At 48.7% G+C, this 23728-nt stretch overlaps 1 protein-coding gene across 1 annotated transcript; it reads right to left on the bottom strand.

The window, feature by feature from the left end:
• Positions 1 to 541: 541 nt before the first annotated feature.
• On the bottom strand, positions 542 to 6855 carry CCL5 (C-C motif chemokine ligand 5). Its single transcript, XM_059378753.1, has 3 exons — positions 6532 to 6855; positions 4996 to 5107; positions 542 to 783 (listed from the first exon to the last, which is right to left on the bottom strand). The coding sequence occupies exons 1-3, from the start codon at positions 6770 to 6772 to the stop codon at positions 696 to 698; spliced, it is 441 nt and encodes a 146-aa protein (XP_059234736.1). The 5' UTR covers positions 6773 to 6855; the 3' UTR covers positions 542 to 695.
• Between the last annotated feature and the right edge of the window lie 16873 nt (positions 6856 to 23728).

The following is a 23728-nucleotide window of genomic DNA, read 5'->3' as shown; positions in this document are numbered from 1 at the left end:
CCTGTGGTGTCCCCGCCAGAAATGTTTAACCTGAATCAAATTATGAGGAAAACAACCAGCCAAATCCAAACTAGGGAACATTCTATAAAGATTTGATCTGAACTCCTAATAAAATACTTGAAGACACACACACACACACACACACACACACACACACACACACACTCTCTCTCTCTCTCTCTCTGCTAAAGAACGCTTAAAAGACAGGACAGTTAAATTCGATATGTAGCTAATTACTTAATGCTTGTGAGGAAGGAGGGTTCCTGAGGAGGCAATCAAACCAGGAGCCAGCTTGGTAACTGCATGGAGAATTTTAATGGGAAGCTGATTTCTCACATTGTGCCAGTCAGCCCTTCCCAGCGAGGGGCTCAGAGAGAAGCTGTGGCCACAGGATTTACCGAAGGAGCCCAGTTTTCCCCCTTTCTTCACCTCCCGAGGCAGGCTGACTTCCTTTCTGATTGCAGAGCTAGAACCAAATAGTTGAGGGGCTTTGGGTACACAAGGCAGAGCCTCAGGAGCCCTTGGGGGCTTTAGGTGGAGGAGGCTTTTATAGCTGCTGCTGGGTGATGGGATCTGTGCCCTCCCTGGGCGAAGTGGGAGTAGGGGTTTGGGGGGGAGTTTCCCAAGCTGGTTAAGACAAGAACAAGAAGCACTAGGGAAGTTTGCATGAGTTCAGGTTCAAGACGCCCTCCATCCTAACTCATCTCCAAAGAGTTGATGTGGTCCCGCACCCATTTCTTCTGTGGGTTGGCACACACTTGGCGGTGCTTCCGGGTGACAAAGCTGTGGGAGAAGAGGAAAGGATGAGACCTGGTTAGCACTCGGACAGCCATTTTTGGGAATAAGGTGGATTGAGTCACAAAGGGATGATGGTACTGGGGTGGGGCGCCCTCGGAGCTCTGTATGGCTGGATTTGTAGCTTTTAAGGAAAGGATATTTCCTCTCCTGTTGGGTTGTAGGGCTCCAAGCTAAAAGCAGATCTGTGTGTATTTTAACTCCCACACAAACCCGTGCAGTCTGAAGAGGTAAGGGCATGCAGAGCCTGAGGAGTCCAGGGTTGATCTGGTCAACTACTAGCTTTTTCTCAGGGCTTCTCAATTTCAGACCCTGTGCCAGGTGCTCAAGATGTGAGAAAAAGAGGTGTCTTCTAGGAACGGAGTCATGGTTGAATAGATGAGAGATAAGAAGTGCTAAAAAGACCAAACATGTGATTGGGCTCTAGATAACGCAGTAGACGCCCGGGATACACTCAACAAATGAATACATCTAAGTGTGTGTGTGGATGACAGAAGGACATGACCCTGAGTCTTGATTTCATTATTCATGAGTGGATTCACCCTGGCAAATCACTTAGGGCCTCCGAATCTATTTGTTTGCCTCTGAAATATAGATAGAAATAATTCCTACTTTGCACTGTTCTTGTGAGACTCACAATGAGATAGTATTGTGGAGTTCTGGAAAATACCACGCATGTATTGGAATGTTGTGGGATTCTTCTTTAGGAGGGATCAGAGCAACATAACACCAAAGGTCCTGGTACTGGGCATGAGCGCTCAGAGAGGTCAGTGGCCCCGAGGTATAGCCATGGCCAAAGCACCTCTGCCCATTACTGGGCTGGCATGTGGAGGCCTCTGGGAGGTCGAGGCTTTATCTCCACTGGTGTTGATGGCAAGGTTGGAGGTATAAAAGCCTGGGGGGTTCAGTTCAGCTGCCTGCCCCACCTGTTTGCTGGGAGACTGTTTCTATCTAGGCGAGACTGTAGGCCTAGAGCAGTGCTGTCCGTTAACATGTTACTTTGGGGCCAGGCCTGTCTACTTGGACCTTTCTCCTTTTGTCTTCTTTAGGATGTTTTCCTGCACCTTAACAGCCCAGATGTTTTCAGACAAAGTGAAGACTTAGGTCGTCTGGTGACCATGAGGCTTTCTTGGTTTCTTCTGAAGTTCTATCCTGGATATAGTGTTTGTGCTCCAGGAAGCCGCCTTCCCTTTTCTGAGACTCTGAGCCTCTTGGTCATCTCTCTTCCTTCCGTTCTAGTGTGCCAAGGAGAGAAAGGGAGCAGGTGGAGTATGCTGGGCTCTCATGCCTCCTAGTGTTTGTTTGCTTATTTGGGGTGGCGAGGGAGCTTCAAACCAAGCCCCTGCCCTTCTTCAAGCCACGAGTCAGACAGGAAATCCTACAGACTTGCTATCCTCTCTTCTCAGCCCCCTCAGCCTGTAGCCAGGAAATCAAAAGGGCAGGAAACGAGTATCTGGGTTGAGGGTTTCTCAGACCTCCATTTCCTCCTGAAGAATGTGAGACTGAGGAACAACCCCTCCTGGTTAAGCTTCTCTCCTCCATTTTGGGGACCCCCTACGTGCCTGACTTCCCTCCTGCCTCTCTTCCTGCCTGTTCTCTTGGGAGCAGCCTCCTTGGCCTGCCCCTTGAGTGCTGGTATTCTCAGAATTGCTGCCCTTTTCTGTGTATTTCTCCCGAGTCTCTGGCCCTTGGTCTGGCACAGGGCAGGCGCCCAATAGGTGTTTATCGAGTGAGTTAGTGAATGAACTGCTTTCGCTCATGTTTTACCTGTCACTTCTGTGTGTATAACTGTACGTTTGGAGAAGGAGGAGAAGTTAACACTTACCAGGCTGTGTGTTTCATTTCCTTGTTCTCCCTTTGACTCCATTTCACAGATGGAGAAATGGAGGCTCAGAGGGGTTAGCTGCCTGTTGGCTCTGAGCTCCTGCAGCTGCCAACAGGCACAGCTGGGATTCTAACCCAGGCTGACTAGCTCTGGAGCCAGCGCTCCCCAAGACTCTGCTCAAGATCGCCACTCCCGTCTCAGGAGACCCTTTCCTCCTATCAAAGAATGTCCTATCTCCAGCCTCTTCTCACGCTCCCTGCTGGACACTGCTGCAGGGTTTTCGTGCTGGTGCGTGGGCTCTTTCCTCTTTCAACGGCTCTTCCTTGAGACTTGGGGAAGAGGGGAGTCCGTACTTCTCCAGCCGTTTGGGTAGAAACCCAAGTATCCCTCAACCCCCTCTCGTCCTTGTTCCTGACCTCCGTGACCTCCCCTCCCCTGCCAGGGCTTGTTGGCTTCTCCTGTGATGGTTTCCTACCCCGTCTCTCCTTCCCTTCCCCTTCAGGTCCTGTTGAGCCTCAATACCACTCACTTGGGTAACCGTAACAGCCTCTTAACTGAACCTGACTTTCTAGGCTTTCCCTGTGCCAGCTCCTCTCACTCGCTCTAACACTTTTGGGTCCTCGTGTGGACACTCGAGACCCTCCTTGCTTTTCTTTCTTTTTTTTTTTTTATATTAAAATATTTTATTTATTTATTTGGCAGACAGAGATCACAAGTAGGCAGAGAGGCAGGCAGAGAGAGAGAGAGAGAGAGAGGGAAGCAGGCTTCCTGCAGAGCAGAGAGCCCGATGCGGGGCTCGATCTCAGGACCCTGGGATCATGACCTGAGCTGAAGGCAGAGGCTTTAACCCACTGAGCCACCCAGGCGCCCCAGCCTCCTTGCTTTTCTACATGGGAACGCTGCCTCAACCAAAGGACAGTCCTGGCAGCATTCGCTCAGCCTAATGTCCCCAGTACCTTGGGCTTTTCTTGAACACCTGTTGCAGCAAAGGTTCCCTCACCTCTGAGGCTGGATGTGCTCCCTCTCTCCTTTTGTAATGTCTCTTTGTGCAAGGGTTGCTCTAGACATTTTGTATCTGTCTTTTCCTTGTATCAGACTATGAGTCCAATAGGGCAGGGATGGTGGTTTATTCATCTCTACCTGCCCGTAACAGGTACTCAAATAAGACTTTCTTTCTTTTGAAAAATACTTATTTTCAGAGATAAAATGGGTAGTTAAGTAATAAGTAGTTAAGATAAAAGTTAAAATTACCACTCTCCTTTGAAGGACTCACCAGAACGAAAGCCAATTCTGAATACCTATAGCTTTGCAAGTGTCCCAGGAATTTTTGGATTAAAAAAAACTTTGTGGAATGCCTGGGTGGCTCAGTCAGTTAAACGTCTGCCTTTGGCTCCGGTCATGATCCCAGGGTTCTGGGATTGAGCCCTGCATTGGGCCCTCTGTTCAGTGAGGATCCTGCTTCTCCCTCTGCCTGCCATTCCCCCTGCTTGTGCTCTCTCTCTTTCTCTTTCTCTCCCTCTCCACAAATCTTAAAAAAAAAAAAAAAAAAAAAAAAAAAAAAGACCTTACCATTAGATAGGAAACATCACGATTACCCCCATTTTCACTTTTTAAGTCTCTATCTTAAATTTCTTAAGCAATTATCGCTGTTGACCTTTCTGTAGTAGAAAGAGGAGGCTCCAAGAATAGGCTCTGTCCCTACTGTGCAACTCACCAAAACTCTTTGGGTCTCAGATTCATTATCTAAAATGTGGAGAGAGTTACACATACCTGTAAGGGTTGTTGTGCTGAAATTTTGGTATAAGTAAGGCATTTGATAGAGTGTAGGCTCTTTCTAGGTAGTAGACTGTTAATTTTTTCAAATGCATTAGTTTGCATATTTAAAAGAATCTCATGTCATTGTTTCCTCACCAATTGATAATTTTCTTTTAAATACACTTGGCTGTAACTAGGGCCCGGGCTCTCCTCCTTAGATCTTCTGAGGTTATAGGTGGATCAGTAGGGTGTAGGATATGGGGGAATGTAGGGTTCTTAATTGGAAAGAGATGATTGTGTCGATCTTTTCTCCATGCAGGGGAATGGTAGGTCATATTACAGTAAAAGTCATACTCATAAAGATCAGAGACCTGACCCAGTCCGTCAGAGTGGGGAGAACAGCCCCGGGAACTGCTTGTCTAATTTTCTATGTGATAGTGGGTGGTGGGGGGATCTGAAGTTACAGAGGGGGAACTATGGCTACCTGAGCAGCTGGGTAGGAGTGGATAGGGTACCCTCTTAGAGGGCTCCTGGGGGTACTGGCTCTGGGATAAAAGGTGTCCCTTACTCACCGCCCCCCCACCCCCCTGCCCTCCACGGTCCACAGGTCTGGGACTCACACGACCGCTGGCATGGAGCACTTGCTGCTGGTGTAGAAATACTCCTGGATGTGGGTGAAGGGCAGTCGGCGGGAGATGTAGGCAAAGCAGCAGGGGGTGGTGTCCGAGGCATCTGGGAGGAGAAAGCAAGGAGACACCTGTATTCATTGCCATTACTCGCGGGGTATAGTGCTGGGTACATTATCTTGGATAAGTCGACTGTTATCTTCCTTTGGCTGAAACTGAAGCTCAGAGAGGTAAAGTCACTTGGCCATGGAAACACGGTAACAGAGTGGGGGATTCTAAAAGAGGGCTGAGAAGATCTCTGCAATCCATCATCTAATTCTTGAGCCTTACTTGTATCTTTCTACACCATAACCCTTTGCTTTTGGTTCTATGGATATGCCGGGCTTCCTCCCAGCTCGTCTTGGGCCCTTTGCCCTTATTCTTGCCCGCCTGGGATCCTTGATGGATTCAGAACTTTGTTTCTTTGAGACCTATGGTGGGTTGGGAGGAGGCTTCCAAAACTCAGACTTCATGGCTCAGCCTCAACCCCTAAGAGGGACCTGAGGATGTGTATTGCATCCTGGGAGCAAGGCATCCTGGCTGAGGCATGGTAAGAAGGGCTCTGAACAGAGAAGGAGGACTTTTTGTTGGTCAGTTAATTCAGGATGACACTGGAAAGTGTCCGCTGCCCCTTCCCAGTAGAGTAGGAGTGTTTAAAAGCCAGATAGAACTTTGAACACCCGTTTTCCCACTTTAGCTGTGTGACCTTAGGCAAGTTACTTGACTCCTCTGGGCCCCTGTTTCTCCATCAGAAAGTCAAGCTCAGCCACTCTAAGAGTAGTGGCAAGTATTAGATGACATGGTACATGCAGAGCAGTCAGCATAATACTTGATCCATACAAGGCTTTAAAAAAAAAAAAATCCTCTCCTAGGATGCCTGGGTGACTCAGTCGCTTAAGTGTCCCACTCTTGATTTCGGCTCAGGTCATGATCTTGAGGTGGTGGAATTGAGCCCTGTGTCAGACTCTTTGCTCAGTAAGAGTCTGCTGGAGACTTTCTCTTTTCCTCTCTCTTGGCCCCTCCCCACCACTCTCTCCCTCCCTCTCTCTCAAATATATCTTAAAAAAATAAAAAGTTAAAAAGTTAAAATCCTCTCCTAAGCCCCACTTTTTCCATCTGTGAAATGGGTAGAATAGGACTGTCCCAACCTTAGAAGTTTCTTAGAAACACTGCTGGTGATAGGCCAGAGTTAGCTGTGTTTCAAGGTCCGGCTAGGCTGCCTCTGCCCGCCAATATCCCCAGCTTCGGTCCACACTCAGCCCCTGAAAGGCTTGGGTGTAGATCCTGAGGACAGAAAAATTGAGCAGAGAGAGGTCCCTGCCATGAAGTGGCTTTGAGATCTCTTGGGACAGCTGGACGTCTAGGCAAAGCCATATATAGGAAGGTAAATTATCGGGCTCAGACAGCATACATGCCGCAGCTAAAGGAGGGCAAAGTCTGGGCCAGTGTGAGGGTCTGGCCCCGGGCTGCAGTGGTCGGGACCTGACTTACATGGGGAGGCAGAGGCAGGAGCGCAGAAGGCGGCGGTGGCAAGGAGGACTGCGAAGGTAACTGCGGAGACCTTCATGGTACCGGTGGGTGGAGGCTGCGTGAGAGCCACCGGCTGCCTCAGGAACCTCGGTGGGGGTCTTCTGAAGCCGAGGCTGGCCCTTTTATAGAGGCAGGCCAGTAGAAGGGTCGTCCCCCACAAGGGGAGTTTCCAAAACAGCAGCCACGTACTGCTTGGTATCATAAGTGAAATTGCAGAAAACGGAAAAGAAAACTGAAATAGGTTCCGGAAATTTGAGTCTCTCTTTCTCTCTCTCTCCTCCTCACTACCTCTGATCCAGCATGAGCTCATCTGTTCCTTCTTTGCCCTCCAGAAGAGCTAATATAAGCACGGGCGGTGGAAAACCTCTTCCTCTGATGGCATCTTCAGCTTCCTCTTTTGGGACAGGGGTGCTTATCAGAGGTCCAGAGGATGCTTCCCCGGGGGTGGTGGGGGCAGTTAGGATGGATTAGAAATAAACGGAGTGTTTATTTGGTCACTTTCAACCACATGCGTTACAGATCCGTATTTCTTGCTCATGCATTACAGATCCGTGTTTCCCCTCTCATGCATGGAAGGGAAGGTTCTCTGACATCTAGCCCCCAAAGGAGGTGAGAAAACCCACCCTAGGGTGCCAGCCACTATTCTAAAGATCTTCCAGGTCAGCTCATGTACTATTATTATGCTCATTTTTCCCATTTTACAGATGAAGAAATTCAGCAATTGCTGGGATCCCCTCTCATTTCTAAGATCTCGGATACAAAAGTGACAGGATTTGAAAGCTGCAGAGGACCCTAGGGATCATTTCTTCCATGTTCTTCAATTGCAGAGGAGGAAACTGAGGCCCAGAGAGTAGAAATGACTTGCTAAGAACACACAGCAAATGAACAGCGGAATCAGAATCCGCTTCAGTGCCCTGTGCACTCAGTATGCCCTACCATGATAATGCTCATGGTTGAGGACATCCTTGAACTGAACCCATGGGGTGGTCTTGATTAAAGACAAGGTCCCTACTCCATTCCAAAGACTTGAGTTCAGTAAATCTTCATCCATTCCTTTTTTTTTTTTTTTTTTTTTTTAAGATTTTCATTTATTTTTAAGAGAGCGACATGAGCAGGAGGAGCGAAGGGAGAAGCAGACACAGAGCAGGGAGCCTGGTGCAGGACTCGATCCGAGGACCCTGAGATCATGACCTGACCTGAAGGCCGACATTTAACTGACTGAGCCACCCAGGTGCCCTCTTCATCCATCCCTATTTGGATACTTCAGAATGCTGACAGTTTGGCCTGGGCTGGGCTGAGGTTGACATCTGAATTATCTAAGAGAAAGTTGTCTAGCAACAGTGGCAAGAGCAAACAAATTAAAAAAATACATAACTTTAAAAAAAAATAATCTTATACCGAGAACGTTTTCTTACTAACTCTTGTGACCTATGTAACTTGGGGTCTGAGGGTGACTGAATCACCCAGAATGGGAAGACCTTATCTCATTTCTCCTCACAGTGACTTTGAGGAAGGGTGGTTATTTTCATTTCACAGAAAAGGTCAGTAAGGTCCTCAGGGTCACATGGCTGATCAGTGGGATTGCACCGAGGTGCTTCTGATGACCAGGCTCAAGCCTTTTCCACTGAGTCACCTCAGTCAGGCAGTTAACGGTTGCTGCGTCCTGTCTAGGTGCCGGCTGCTGCCCTTAGCCTGTCCTAGGAAGCCTCTCCTCTCCGCCTCATGACTCATTCACCCATTTACAGTAGAAATGCAGTTTTGAAAACCATGGCCATCTCATTTAAAGAAACACATGGAAGGCACTTTTGAAACCTTCATCTGTCCACACAGTAATGGTTTGCCTGCTTTAACTGTTTCCCTCACACAGTCCCCCAAGTTACTAAACGTGTGGGAGGCCGTGTAGCCTGGTGGTCAAGAGCAGGGGCTTTGGTGTTTTCCCCATTTATTAGACAGCCTTTGGCCAGGTACTTAATCTCTCTGGCTCCAGTTCCCTTATCTCTAATGCAGTGGTAATAATAATGCCCCCCCCCCCAGCTGTTGAGACAGTTAAGTTCCTATAAAAGTATTCGTGTGTAAAGCTCTTAGTACCATGCCTGATGTGTGTTAGGTACTTAATAATGTTAGTGATTATCATCATGTTATTATAATGGCAGTCCCTTTAGGTATATTCTATACTTTAGGCTTTTCAGCCATCTAGATCAGACTCCCAGTTAACATGGGTTAGTGAGCTGTGTCACAAAAAGTGTTGGTTTTTAAGCAGATGGGTCGGTTAGGCATAGGTTAAGGGACTTGCTGAGGTCTCATAGCCTGCGGTGGTAGAACTTGACATTGAACCCAAGTCTGTCTGGGTTTACAGACTTTCTACTATCCTGCATTGTTTCTAGAGAAATCCTGAAGCTTCTGCTAAGGTTCAGGCTTTCCATGTGAGCTCTATTTCTGTTTCCTTTTTCTGATCTCAGTTTCCCTCTTTGAGGAAGAAAGCAAAGTATTTTCCTGGACACCAAATATGCTGAGTTAGGACCCTAGCTGAGTTACGAAGTGAGATGGACCCATGTGATGCTCATCCTTAAGTTCTGGTGAACTTCCTGCTGTAAGTGTGTGTGTGTGGAAGTGGGAGTGGGGGGAGGTAGGATGGTGGTGTTGCTGAGCAGGAAGAGGCAATGGGTATTTCAGGAGTATGTTTCATCCCTTCTGGTGGTTCCAGTGGACTGTGGGGACAAGAAAGGGGGAAGACCCTGCTCGTAATTCTGTTTCTACCTCTCACTACATTCTGCGCAAACTCCGGTTTGGACTCATGGAATTAGTAGTAGGTTCTCTGGTTCTAAGGTCCTGCTTCCATGAGGAAATCAAGGTGCGGGTTCAATGAATGGCGACTATCCTTATGATTCGCCCAGCCTTTCATGTCCTTAAAAACGGGGGACACCTTTCTTTGTGACCCATGCACGGGTGGTCAAGAGGACCAAGGAGAGTAATGACAGTGGATGTGCTTAGGAGACTGTAAGGGGAGGTAGAAACATCATGAAGCCCTCCCTGCCCTACCTCCACCCCCAACCAGTGCGTTTGGTCTACACCCACTCAGTCAGTCCTTGTTCACCTGCAAACTACTCCTGGGAGTTGCTGTGAGCCAGACTCTGTTGTGGGTGCTGCAGATGCCACGTGAGCAAGTCAGCCACCTGCCCCCTGCTGTGTGTGCGCGCGCGCGTGCGTGTGTGTGTGCATGTGTGTGTGTGTGTGTGTGGTGGTCTGAGCACTGGACAGTGACAAGTGAAAATAGCCTCCTTTATCATGAGTCACCTTTGTGTTCTTCTGGTCTTTACTCTCTGGACAAAGTAACAACATCTTATGGTCTTTCTTTTCTAGTTGCTTTTTGTATTCTCCCTGTGATTGCCATCAAAATCTTGGACATGATAAATGCTAAATTCATGCCGGTTTAATCTGAGTAACTTCCTATAGCCTCTCGAGTCAGTGCATGGGTTCTTTGGAGTCGGACTCCTAGGTTTGCACGCGGCTGTATTACTTCTCACTGCTGACCTCCGGCAGGGTGCTCACCTTCTCTGTGATGAGGGAGCAGGAGGCTGGCTGAGGACAAAGCAAAAGCTGGCGCCTTGCACCCCCCCCCCCCTTCATCCGCTCCCCTCCATAGGTGTAGCATTCCTCAGGCACCCCTGACTGCCATAAAATGATAAATAGTTAACTTGCTAAGATCACAATCCTGCAAGACAGGAGTCTCCCTTGGTTTGCAAATATCCTTGAGATTTACAAACAAAGAAGTTACCTTATCAATAGCCCAAATTCCAAAGACACAGAACTCAGTTTCTCAAGCCTAAATGTCATCCTCCCCTCCATAAAAACCGAAGGAGGCGGAGGTAGAAGGAAAAGCAAATAAAGTTAAATTTCTTCTAAACCTAAATCTCATTAACAAGGATGTTTGATGGCAGGAATGTAACATTCCACCAGGAGACCCTCAATTGTCTTTACTTAATAGTAACTAAGCCTTCAATATCCTGATAGTATTCTTTGCCCCAATAACCCTTTGTCCTCACCTACCCAACTCCTGCGTATATAACCAACCACCCCTCACAACCCGGGGCAGCAGCTCTTCCTGCCCACGGGTCCTGTCCCCGTGCTTTAATAAACCACCATTTTGCACCAATGACGTCTTAAGAATTCTTTCTTTAGTCGTCGGCTCCGAACCTCCTCACCCCACCGAACCTGACTTAGGTTATGGGACTTCATCATCTGGGTCTCAGTTTCGTCTGTGGAGTGAGAGATTGCTTCCAGCCTGTTTTGGGCAATAGAGCCCTTTAAGAATCTGGCGAGAGGGGTGCCTGGGTGGCTCAGTCATTAAGCGCCTGCCTTCGGCTCAGGTCAGGATCCCCAGGGTCTTGGGATCGAGCCCCACATCGGGCTCCCTGCTTGGCGGGAAGACTGCTTCTCCTCCTCCCACTACCCCTGCTGGTGTTCCTGCTCTCGCTGTGTCTCTCTGGCAAATAAAAAAAAAAAAAAAAAAAAAAAAATCTGATGAGAGCTGTGAATGCTTTCGAGGCCCACACAGACATACGTAGTTTTGCGTGTATGAGGTTCAAGAGATCCAGCAGGCTCATTGACTCTTGAGTTCACAGGGCTTGGTTGTCATCAGCTCCCCTCCCACTCCCGGATGTGAGTCCATTCCTCGCTAGAGCTAGACACACACTCTTTCCAGCCTAGGGCAGGCCCTCCCTCGCCCTCCTGGCCCAGTCTCCCTTCTCCTCTTTCATTCCTTCCCTGAGCTCAGCTGGCTGCCTGCCCAGCCTCACACTGTGATGTTAGGAAACTGAAGACAGGCAAAGAAAGCCAAACCTCGTGCCCTTTGTGTTCCAAAGCTTTGCTCAGACCTGGAGTTCCCCTCAGCATCCGGTGGCTCTGTTTTTTTCTGGCTGCTTTTTAAAAAAAGGCCCAAAGCAGGGAAAGTCCCTCTATTCTCTAGGAATCCCAGTCTGAGCCCTGAGAGAAGCCCGAGGCCAAGTCGTTTCCTCCCGAGGAGCCTTGATTTTCTCTTTCTGCAAATTGGGAGAGCTGCTCCCTGGCTGCATCCCTCCCCTGTCCTTGTTTACAAATATGAGTATTTCTCCCAGGAGCCAGCTAGCTGCCTTCTCACCCGTGTGTCCACAGGGCCCTGCCTGGGGTGGGTACTCTGGCCGGGCTGTTGGAGGGTCTGAAGGGGCAGCCACACCGAGGAATTGCCCAGCGGGGGAGGGGAGCAGGATTCGAACCCCTACCCAGGACTCTTCCTGCCACACCTTGCCTTTCATATTGGTCTGATCTGTTCTTTCGGTGCCATTCTATCCTGCACCTTCCCCCACGCCCCATGCACCTCCAGTGCATTTCACCAGGTCAGGGGTATGAACTGTGACAATTTTTTTTTTTTAATAGTTTCAATCACATTTGGCCTGGAGGGCTGCAGCTCGGCCTCCCCGCACGCTTCTCGCCTTCACCACATGAGACAGCTGCCTGAGTACACCCGCTTGTTTTCGGCAGCCTGTGGTGTGTTTGTTGATAAGCTCACCGCCTCAGGTTACTGGAGGAGCCCACCACAGGATGCCTCGGGGATGGGGCAGCCCTGGGAGTGGGGCCCAGGGAGAAGCATCTGTTCTTACAGATCTGCTGAGTGCCAGCTGATCTCAGGTGCTACTCCTCCTGATGCTTGGGAGTCTGTTTTATGGTTCTGTTTCCCCCAGCATGTTTGCCAGAAGCAGCCATTTTCTTTGCGCCTACTCCCACAACACGGCCGCCCCCTCCTTTCCACTGTCCTCCGTCCCCGCGGGAAAGCCTGGTGAAGAAGGACACACTTGGAGTAGCAATCCGACAGATGACCTCCTCTCTGTATGTCTTCGGACAAGCTATTAACTGTTCCACAATCTTGGTTTCCCTTCTGAAAATGGGACAAAGAATATCCAGCTCTTGAGGATGCCTCAGGATTAAAAGACAATTGGTCACCTGCCCAGCACCATTCGTGGCACAAGCAGATATGGGGATCACAGTTCCTTCCCTTTCTTCCTCCAAGTGTCCAGGCTCCAGGGCTTCTCCACTCCATGTCTCCCCATGCCCCCTCACCGAGTAGGGGTGTTCATCTCAGCTCAGTGTTAAGGGACATGGGGGCGGGGGAGGGGGAGTTGACCATATTTTCCATTAGTTATTAGACACCGTGCTGGTCACGTTAGGCATTATTTCACTTATTAGGAAGAAAATATGTTGAAAATGGTGATGACTCAGGCCTGCCCGAAGCTTTCTCACCCTCCGTGCCTTGGACTTCAGAGACTCGGCCTCCATGCTCTGTCCTTCACTGGATTTCTCTCTCTCGCTCCAAACTTGGTTGTGGGGTGACATATGGCCCCCTCTTCTCTTCCTGGTGGTGCCCACAGCCAGCATGCAGACCCTTTCTCAAAGAGTTTCACAGACAGGCTTACAAAGGAAATGACACAAGTTTCAGAATCTTAAGGACTCTTGTGGTTGTGGTCTGGATTCTGCCCCTTTTTGGAGCTGGCCTTGGGAAGCCCCTTCTTGCCCTGCATCCATTCTCAGGGATGGGGGTCCCCAGTCTCTTTCTTCTCCTCTACATTGCTTCCCCAAACTCCTCCACCAGCCCTGCTCCCCCCCCCCGCCCCGCCCCCCTCCCCCCCCCCCCCCCGCCCCCCCCCCCCCCCCCCCCCCCCCCCCCCCCCCCCCCCCCCCCCCCAGCACAGGGGCCTGCAGAACATTCAGGTTACCATTGGGGCCTTAGAACTTCCTGAGACATTGACATTTTTGAGGACATCCAGCCTGGGTGAGGAAGTCCCCTTGGGGAATTTCCTCAAAATGGAATTTGGAAATTCTACATCTTAGTCATTCCTCACAGAGGCAGCTTTCACGAAGCAGTGAAAACAGCAAGGGACTGGGAATTAGGACCTGAGTTTGAGTCCCACCCCAGCTGAAATTTTTTTTAGCCCAGTGATTTTAGGGAATCACTTTCCCTTTATGGGCCTCAGTTTCCTTATCTAGGAAATGGAGGTATGACAGTCTTATTTCTGGAGGCTTTCTCAGTCAAAAGATAGAAGACTAAAGGAGGACTTTGGGGGTAGGTGTCCTGTTGCCCCTAAAACCAGTTCACATCACCTCCCCACCACAGGCAAGATGGAAGGGTCATCATGCCTCCCCTCCTTCCCAGCCTTCCAAGGCCTGGGACTCAACACTTGGTCCGTCAAGTCCTTTCCAGGTAGTGCTGTATTTATCCACGTGCTTCCCACTCTGCTCTTTGACTCCCCCATGCTCTCATCTCTTTCCATTCCTCCACCCAACCATCTACTCGTCCACTCATTCATCTCTGATCTGTGCCATTTAAAATTCATTGTAAGTACAGAAAACAACTTTGGCTCATGTGAGCAGGAAGGTAATATACCAGGGGCGTAATGTTGAGTGGCTTGTAGAATGGACAGAGCATTGGCGAGCCTGACTTGGAAAAAGAGTAGTAGGAAACCAGAAAAGCTCTGGGTGTTTGGGCAGCAGGTATTACCTGACCGTCTCATCAGGGTGCCACTTTTGAAATAAGTGTACTCCAGCCGTTCTTCCTACCCACATCCGCATCTACTAAGGATTCACAGACCTCGGGGAGAGAGGATGACCAGCCAAGCTTGTGTCATTTTCTTGCTTCTTGGCTGGGAGAAGATAGAGCACCTGGTTTGCAGTACCGCTGAGACTGCATACCCTGGGAGAGAAGTAATTCCGTGAAAGGATGTCCATGTGATATTTGGAAGGGGTAACAGATGCCGTGTGGAAAAGTGAAAATAATCAAAGAAACAAACTCAGGGGCACCTGGGTGGCTCAGTGGGTTATGCCGCTGCCTTCGGCTCAGGTCATGATCTCAGGGTCCTGGGATCGAGTCCCGCATCGGGCTCTCTGCTCAGCAGGGAGCCTGCTTCCTCTTCTCTCTCTCTGCCTGCCTCTCAGCCTACTTATGGTCTCTCTCTGTCAAATAAATAAATAAAATCTTAAAAAAAAAAAAGAAACAAATTCAACCAATATTCCACCCACACATCAGCCATCCGTCCACCCATCCACCCTTCTGTCCTTTTAGCCAACTGAGCAACGCATCCTTGTTGAGGACCCGTCCCATTCCCCAGGCCATGCCAGGCACTTAGATGTACTGCAAAGCCACGCATCAGAAACACCCAAGGGTCTCCTTTGAAGGATGCATCTGTGAAGCCAGAACAAAGATGAGGATCCAGGGAAAGGAATTTATGTACATCCATGTATTGCAGGGTCCCCAACAACATTGCTGGGGGCACAGGGACTCATTCTGGTTGTGGGCAGTTAAGGGATGGTTTTTGTGGGGGCCTCATCCACCAGGAGATTGCTTATGGTGGGCAGAACAGTGTGTGGCCAGATTAGACACCAGAAAACCTGGGTCCGCCTCTAGTCTCTGCTCTTCCAGAACAGTAGAAAAGTCATAGCCCCTTTTCCTTATCTATGAGATGGGAGGAATGAATGTAAGACTTCCTGCCTTGCCTAAACTAGAGAACTGCTGGGGAGGGCAAATGAGTTAAAGGATGCAAAGGAACTTTCTAAGTACAGGGGCAGAGCACTGTTCTCACCATGCTTGCTTCTATTTCCAGAGTGACTGACGATACCACCCACGACTCATGGGTGACTCTCGCTTCTTTCACGCCCTCACTGTCCACCACCAAGCAGTAACCATGCAGAGAGTCCGTTGAGTTTTTCAGTTCCTTAGTCTGGTGGATGAATGTCCACCCCAGAGAAGTGGAAAATCAAGGCTCCAAGTAAGCTGGGCCCCAAGTAAGCTGGAAACACCAGCTGGGGGAGTGTGTATGTGTGGGAACAGGTCCTGGTTTCCTGTGGGTGGGAATGAAATGACAAGTGGAAGCCCAAACCATGTGGGTGGCCCAATTATTTTCAGCTCACAGTGGGAAGGAGCTGGGTTCAAGTCAGCACAGGAGAGGATAGCTGTGACCAGTGGGGGAAGCATGCATGGGCTGGGGGAATGGGCCCTGGACTGAGGGGTTCTAGGCCAGGACTCGGGGTGAGGCATGTCAACTCTCTGAGCATGTTTTCTTATCTGTAAAATGGGTGGCTTGCCTGCAGAGAGCAGCCTGTTGGTGGTGCTGGCTCATCTTTGTCACTTGCTGTCCTAGGATGAATGTCTGGCGAGGCACGGGCTTCCCTGTCTGCCCCTCAGCTCCTCTCTTCCAGCTGAAAGTCTTTTCTTCATATAAAAATCACTCCCTGTGCTGTCTTTCATTGGCAGTGGATGACACATGGCTACAGCCTTTATGGAGGGAGAGAAGTTGGCAAAATCTATTCAACACCTAAAAGCACATGTTGTATTTAATAAGCTCTCTCTAGCAATCCCACATCTAGGGATCTATCTTACACATAGACTTGCATGTACAACGTGAGTACAAGATATGCACGGTTTGATAGTAATGAAGATTAGAGACAATCTCATGGGCCGTCAGTAAAGGATTGATTAATTCTGGCACTTCCATATACTGGAATGTCAGGCAGCTGCTAAAAAGAGTGAAGCAGGTCCCTACATGCAGAAATGGAATGGTCTCTAAGATACACTAAGTAAAAGAAGCAAGGGACAGAATGGCTTATGTAGTATGCTACGCATATGGAAAAACCAAACAAAAGACTCAGCTATGCTTATAAATACCTAGATGCAAACTGCTAACACTTACTTTCCTTTCTGGTTGAGAAGGATAATGGGAAGGCAGTGGGGGAACAGGGGTAAGAGGCAGACCTCTTTTTTATTGTCTATTTTTTTTGTATCTTTAGAATTTTATGTCATGTGAATTTCTGATCTATTTGTAGTCATCTGACAGGCGGTGCCCAGATGTCTGGGGAAAATTCCCATGGAGTTTCCAGTCCCAGACTTAGAGCTTCTTTTATCCCTCAGTCCAGTGAGAGTACCAGCCCTCTCCGGGGGGTTCTCTGGCGTTGACTCACCCAGGGGGTGCTCTCTGTACCAGCCTCACTCCAAGCCCCAGGAAACCCTTCAGGGAAGTGGATTTTAGAATCACATGTTGACACTGAAAATACAGCCTTATGTGCCTTTCCCCAAAGGGGGTGACATTTGATCCCCCTTTGTAGGGTAGAGTAGATCATTATCTCCTCTGACTGAGACTGTCTCCTAGTGGAAACAGCAGGAGCCTTGTTGTTGCTCAAGCTTGGTTCGAATTCCAGCTTCTGCTTCTTGCACTGTGGAAGCTCAAGGAACTCCATCTTGCTAGATGGTTCCCTTCCCTGGGAAGGGGGTGGACTGCTACAGAACTGAGGGGACGGAGGAGAGGAGATGAACTTACTGTATAGAATGCTTGGCGTGCTGTGGGTGCTCAGGAAATGGTCCCAGTGAAGTGACGTCACTTCAACCAGATGAACCCCTTACCATGAAACAGGGAAGAAACAGTAATGGTTGGAACCAGGCTCTTTTTAGCAAACACTGATGGGCCTCCTGGGCTTGGCCCCTTGGCCAGTAAAGGTAGAAAAGGTATAGTGCCTGTCTGCCAGGGGTGTATGTTGATCAGATAGATGGTCTGGGAGAACCTCATGTTTGCAGCTTGGGAGAGAGAAATCCTGTCTGCAGAAATGAGGTCTGGAGACAGTGAGGTCTGCCCCAAGGTGACAGTTTGCCATTATGACTTGGCACGGGGGTTTGCAGTGGGGGCTCTCTTGCCAGAGAAGAGGCTGACTTCGTGAGGAGCTGTGGTTGTGGAGGAAGGGGCCTCAGACCAGTAGGGACCCTCAGAGCAGCCTCCCCCACTGTCAAAGGTTCACACCTCCTATCTCCACAGATAACCTTGCAGCATGGGAATTGTTCTGAAGATGGGTTCACCTTCTAGCTCTTTCTCCCAGGATAAGCAGTGGTGGGGAGCACAGGCCTTTACAGTAAGGCAAGCCCGGGGCTAAATTCTTGCCTGGTTGTTGATTCACTCAGTGACTGTTACTCAACGATGCTGTCTTGGTTTCCTGTTTGTGAAATGAGAGTAATAATATTACCTACTGTTCACTGTGAAGATTCAAAGAAATGTGTGAGGCATCACAACAGTGCTGTTTCAGTAGAGCTGGCTAAAGTTGAACTGGCTGGTCTAAAATGAGGACAAAAATCTGAGGGAGGGAATTACTCTTTGGCTTAGGGGGAAACATGCTTTATGGGTACATTTCATTAAAAAGGGGGAGACCCCTTACGTTACCCCCACCTTCCCCTGCATTGCCTAGAGAGGGCTAAATTGTTCTGCACAAGAAGGAAACAGGAGTGGGAGTTGTTCCCAGTCAGTGTGAGAGCCGGTGTGGGGTTGCGAGGGAGAAGAGGAGATACGTGCAGGTCCCCAGTCTTGGGGGAAAAGATCAGGCTGGGGGAGAGGAATTCCTTCTGGCAGGGAATGGCCCGTGAATTTTTAAGGGAGGGATTTTAATGGCTGATATCTTCGTTCAAGTCCTCACCTAAATTATTCTGTGCTACGTTCATGCTCCATCTTATTCAGAACTCATCCTCTGCCCAGATTTCCAGTGAATATCTGTTGATGCCCAATAGCCATACATCAGTGTTTTTTGGGGGGAAATGAAGGACCAGGGCCCTGACCCAGGTGGGGTGAGGCATCATATGAAGAAATGGAGGATCAGTGGAGGTGGAGTTGGGGGAAGGGATGCCAAGATCAGACACAACCCTTCAGTTCTCCCTGGGGATGTGGATGGGGTGTAACTCATGCCTGCTTGCACCATCTGAGATGAGGAATGGAGCAAGTGTTGTTTTTTTTTTAAATTTTTTATAAACATATATTGTATTTTTATCCCCAGGGGTACAGGTCTGTGAATCGCCAGGTTTACCTACTTCACAGCACTCACCATAGCACATACCCTCCCCAGTGTCCATAACCCCACCCCCCTTCTCCCAACCCCCTCCCCCCAGCAACCCTCAGTTTGTTTTGTGAGATTAAGAGTCACTTATGGTTTGTCTCCCTCCCGATCCCATCTTGTTTCATTGATTCTTCTCCTACCCCCTTAACGCCCCATGTTGCATCTCCACTTCCTTATATCAGGGAGATCATATGATAGTTGTCTTTCTCCACTTGACTTATTTCGCTAAGCATGATACCCTCTCGTTCCATCCACATCGTCGCAAATGGCAAGATTTCATTTCTTTTGATGGCTGCATAGTATTCCATTGTGTATATATACCACATCTTCTTTATCCATTCATCGGTTGATGGACGTCTAAGTTCTTTCCATAGTTTGACTATTGTAGACATGAGCAAGTATTTTTTGATATTCTGGTGAGGCTCCTGATGACCCCATCGCTAGTGGCTCCCAAATGGGTGGCTTAGAAAAGGTGGAGGACATGCTTAGACTCAGGTTGATGAGGGCTGGATGGGGCTGAAGCAGCGGGGGAGGGACCACAGGCCCTGCCACCCCTAGGGAACAAACCACCAGTTCCCCTAGCCGTGGCACTGTGGCAGTCGGGAGGGTTCAGGGGCAAGGCACGATGAACCACATCCCACTGCAGCATCGGCTGAAGCTGGCAGGATGAGAACCTCATCCCTCACCCCCAACCAGGGCCACAAGGCAGCTTCAGTGCCCCCTGCATCCTGAAGTCATCTTGGGAGGTACGAGACAGCCCTGGCGAGGAGTCTGAACTTCACACTGGCCGTGAGTATTTCCGTGAAGCGCCACTGCTCTATTCTAGGGGAGATAGTTTCCCTTAATTGTCATTGTTTAAGTGTTTCTTCCACCACTCCAGTGTGATCAGGTACTGAAAATATCAAGAACTTTCTTTTTACGGGTACATAAGTTGTAACATGTACATTTTTGACACCGCCCCATGACTGATGCTGAAGCAGCGCCACCACCGCCACATAAACACTCACCACCGTCCCGTAAAGAAACCACCCTCTCATCTCACAGACTCTGGCTGCTTTGTAACCTCAGCACCGCGGACACGCAGACCCCCAGGAGATCATCTCTCTTCAACCCTGTTCATGCTTCCGAAAACAGGAGGGAAATCTCTGACAGTGGTGACTCTCCCTTGTGTCCTGCAGCTGATTTGATTGCTTCAAACCTCTTAAGAAGGCTTGATTTCTCCCCAGGGACCAGGCAGGAAATGCTCAGAAAGTAGGATGTGGAACTGTTTTCTTAGAAAAAGAGAGAGAGAGAGAGAGAGAAAGAGAGAGAGATAGAAAGAGAAGTAGAAAACAGAGGCTGAGGCTAAGTCACAGTGAGGAGAGGGGCTGGAGCTTGGTCCATGGGTGTCTGACTGTTTGGATTTTATTTTTTTTATTAACATATAATGTATTATTAGCCCCGGGGTACAGGCCTGTGAATTGTCAGGCTTACACACTTCCCAGCACTCACCATAGCACATACCCTCCCCAATGTCCATAACCCAACCACCCTCTCCATACCTCCTTTCCCCCAGCAACCCTTAGTTTGTTTTGTGAGATTGAGAGTCTCTTGTGGTTTGTCTCCCTCCCGATCCCATCTTGTTTCATTTTTTCCTTTCCCACCCCCCAAACCCACCACTTTGTCTCTCAAATTCCTCATATCATGGAGATCATACGATAATTGTCTTTCTCTGATTGACTTACTTAGCTCAGCATAATACTCTCTTGTTCCATCCATGTCATTGCAAATGGCAAGATTTCATTTCTTTTGCTGGCTGCATAGTATTCCATTGTATATATATATACCACATCTTCTTTATCCATTTCATCGGTTGATGGACATCTAGGTTCTTTCCATAGTTTGGCTATTGTGGACATTGCTGCTATAAACATTTGGGTGCATGTGCCCCTATGTATCACGATATTTGTATCTTTAGGTAAATACCCAGTAGTGTGATTGCTGGGTTGTGGGGTAGCTCTATTTTCAACTTTTTGAGGAACCTCCATGCTGTTTTCCAGAGTGGTTGCACCAGCTTGCATTCCCACCAACAGTGTAGGAGGGTTGTTTGATTTGGTTCTTAATTGTTCTGTGGAACTCGTCCTAACCCACTTCTATTAAATGGCTGTAACTTCAGACAGTTCCTTCCCCAAGGCTTGTTGGGAAGTGTAAGTCAGATGACATGAAGAATTCACCAGTACCTAAAACATTGTTAGCACTCAGTACAAAATAGCTCTTAATATTTTGATTATTCTTTCCCACCCTCTGTACTTTTTCCCCCCTTACACCCAATCTTTCCATCAGTGAAAAGGTGAACAATAGGGCCATTAAGGTTCTGTACTCTCAGGAAATAGGAACTTTCCTGGTGGAAGTGAGGGGCTGGCACATGGAAGCAGGGATCTTTCTGCGTAATGCATTTTGGGCTGCTGAATGTCAAAGAAGAATGACCTTTCTACCTCTCCTACCCCCTGCCCCCTTGAAAACCAGCTCCACCATTTATGAGCTGTCTGAACTGGGCAAATGGCTTCACTCTTCTGAGTGTGTTTCCTTATTGGTAATATAGGAATGGGTACGGTGCTATGACACAATGGGGTGGGGAGAATTACTTGGCACAGTCTGTGTAATGGGCCCTGCAGAATGCTTAGCCCATGGCAAGCTCACAATACTTGGGCCCTCTCCACTAAAACAATGAAGCTTGTCTGGTCAGACCATCAACCTAGGAGTCCTCTTGACTTTTCTCTCTCTCACACATTTCCTAGGTCAGGATTCCCCCAAAGTGGCCATGAAATAGGACATGACGGCAAGTAGTTTATTGAGAGGTAATCCCAGAAAGTTCCAGTAGGAAAAGCTGCAGCCAAGGAAGACCCTGAGGCAGAGTTGCATGTGCTTGCCATAGAGGGTTTGGCCTGGAGTTATGTGGCCTAGATGAAAACACGAGCTGGGCCAGTTAGATTCCTCTGTTGGGGCCTTGGAAATCAGCAAAGAGCCTGGGCAGAGGGAGCATGGGACCCCGGACGCTGAGCCAGGAATCTACCCCGGACGTAGATTCTAGGAAAATAGCCCACAGAGCCCGAGGGGAGGGCTGGACAGCACTGAGAGGTCCCATTTGGGGGTTTGGAGCCAGACACACACTTGCATTCTGGCTCGTTCACTTGCTGGCGGTGTGAGCTGAAGCAAGTCGACTTAAACTCCCTGAGCTCCCTGTGGTTTTTCCTAGGTCTCCTATGGCTATAATCTCTGCCTGTAAAGAGGAAGTTAGGAGAAAGTGACATGTGTAGACTGCCTGACATGTAAAGGATGGCCAATGAATGTCTTCTTTTACATTTCCAACCATCCCACCTCTTGCTGGACAGTGACAGGGTTATAGGGTCAGACATGAGTTGGGGAACAGATGTTCCACAGGAAGTGACAGGGAGAACTCCTCTAGAAAAGGGGAAGTGGAGGCCCTCCTCTGACTCAGTATCCACTTCGGGGTTCCGAGGCAGGATTGGGAGGACAGTTCCCTGCCATTGTGAGATGTGAGCAGACAAACTCAGAGCTTGCCCTCAGGAGGGTGGGGGATTTCTGGGAGGCTTTCTTGCCCTGGAGGCTGGTAGGGCTTCTGTTCTGCAGTAAGGCAAGAAAGGACTTGTGTAGGCATCTTACCAGTCCTGCAGCCAGCAGCCACACGCTTCCTGCTGAGCCCAGGAGGGAGGCAGCTAGAGGTCCCACTGTGGTTCAGCCTCAGGATGGGATGTGGGATGTCTGTGGTCAGACCAGAGTCATAGGGAAGCCACAGTGGGAACACCCTTAGCTGAATACTGCTTCCCTCCTAGGTTTCCACTCCAGGGACTCAGGTAACAAACACTTAATGAGGATTATGCAAGGAAAACACTAACCTAGAAAAGATGCAAATCATTATAACAGATTCAATTACTGCAGACGTACCCAGAGTTGTAGCTGGAATCGAAGTCTACAAACTGAAGTTCATACGAAAGAAAATTTTACTCCTGTAATTTAATTTGATGTATCTTTGTATCCTGCTCTTTTGCTGGTCTGGTGGGAAGCTTTAACCTCAGCCTTTCTGGGGTGCACCTGGGTGTTTGGAGAGCCCATATGATGATCTGTCCCCACAGGTTACTGCTGAGCCATCCTACCCAGGGTTAGTATGGTCTGTGGGTCTGATGGCATGCTGACGGTATGGGGTTACATTTGAGGACATGGAGAACTTCCCCAGGACTGCTGTGGTCCACCTGCCTGGACATTGCCCATAGCCCTTTCTCTTGGGGTCTTCCTGCTTCCTGGCATGCTGCTGGGGTGCCCATTCCTTCAGACCAAACCAGGACTCTCTTCAGCTGGGAAGAAATCCACAGTCCTTAATAACTCTGGTGAAGACATTAGAAAAGATCACTGTGAATTCTCTTTTATCCTTTCTGCAAAGGGCTTGCTTAGGTTTTTAGAACACAGAGCCAAAGAGACTCATAGTTTAGTCACTGCCTTGCGTCATGTCTCCCCTGAGATGGATGGATGAGCCGTGTGGTGTGGCTGGTCTGCCTGAATGAAGAAAGGGAAGAGGAGATAAAAATAGGAAAATACCTCAAAAATGTCCAGAGACTAAAACTTGGAAGGCTGTTTTCCAGCAGTAATTCCTTAGCCAGGGAATTAGTCTGTGAGCAGTCTGTTCCACATTTCCATGCAGGCATGTTTGGTACTCTGAGTTAGTCTCTAAGGATGTAATGTCCTCTACACCCAGGGGGATTTCTACCTCCTCCCCAATACCCACTTCACCATTTAAAAAATGCTAGGCTAGGGAGCAGTAGAGCAGAGCCTCTCAGTCAGGTCTGGTTCATCCGTCCCCTCTGCACAACCCTGACTTTTTTTCTGATAGACATGGAGTTCCCAAGGGAGCAGCATAAAATTGCTTTTCAGGTTTGCCAGACCCCAGTTCTCCAAACCTCCAGGTCCTTATTAAAACAAACAAACAAACAAACAAACAAACAAACTGGGATGCTTGAGTGGCTCAGTCTGTTAAGTACCCCACTCTTGATTTTAGCTCAGGTCTTGATCTCAGGGTGGAAAGTTCAAGTCCTGCATTGGGCTCCACATTTAAACAAAAAACTATTGAGGAATTTAGTATTATAATGAGGGGAAGATAACCATATGTTGCTTCTGACCTCTGTGTATAAGCCTTCCTGACAAATTGTACAATCTTTGATATATGACCCTGGCCTGAAGGGATCAATGGCTTGGTCTTTGGTTTTCCTGCAAAGGT

This window comes from Mustela nigripes, chromosome 16, assembly GCF_022355385.1.
Source record: "Mustela nigripes isolate SB6536 chromosome 16, MUSNIG.SB6536, whole genome shotgun sequence".
Classification (NCBI taxonomy): Eukaryota; Metazoa; Chordata; class Mammalia; order Carnivora; family Mustelidae; genus Mustela; species Mustela nigripes.
Note: the sequence above shows the minus strand (reverse complement) of the source record. Positions and strands in the feature narration are given on the sequence as shown.

Excerpts from the sequence above, each read along its gene's own strand:
- CCL5 (XM_059378753.1), bottom strand. The coding sequence starts at position 6,772 with ATGATACCAAGCAGTACGTGGCTGCTGTTTTGGAAACTCCCCTTGTGG. Across the intron at positions 5,108-6,531 it reads TCCTGCCTCTGCCTCCCCAT|ATGCCTCGGACACCACCCCC; the intron begins GTAAGTCAGGTC and ends TTCTCCTCCCAG. Across the intron at positions 784-4,995 it reads TGCTCCATGCCAGCGGTCGT|CTTTGTCACCCGGAAGCACC; the intron begins GTGAGTCCCAGA and ends CTTCTCCCACAG.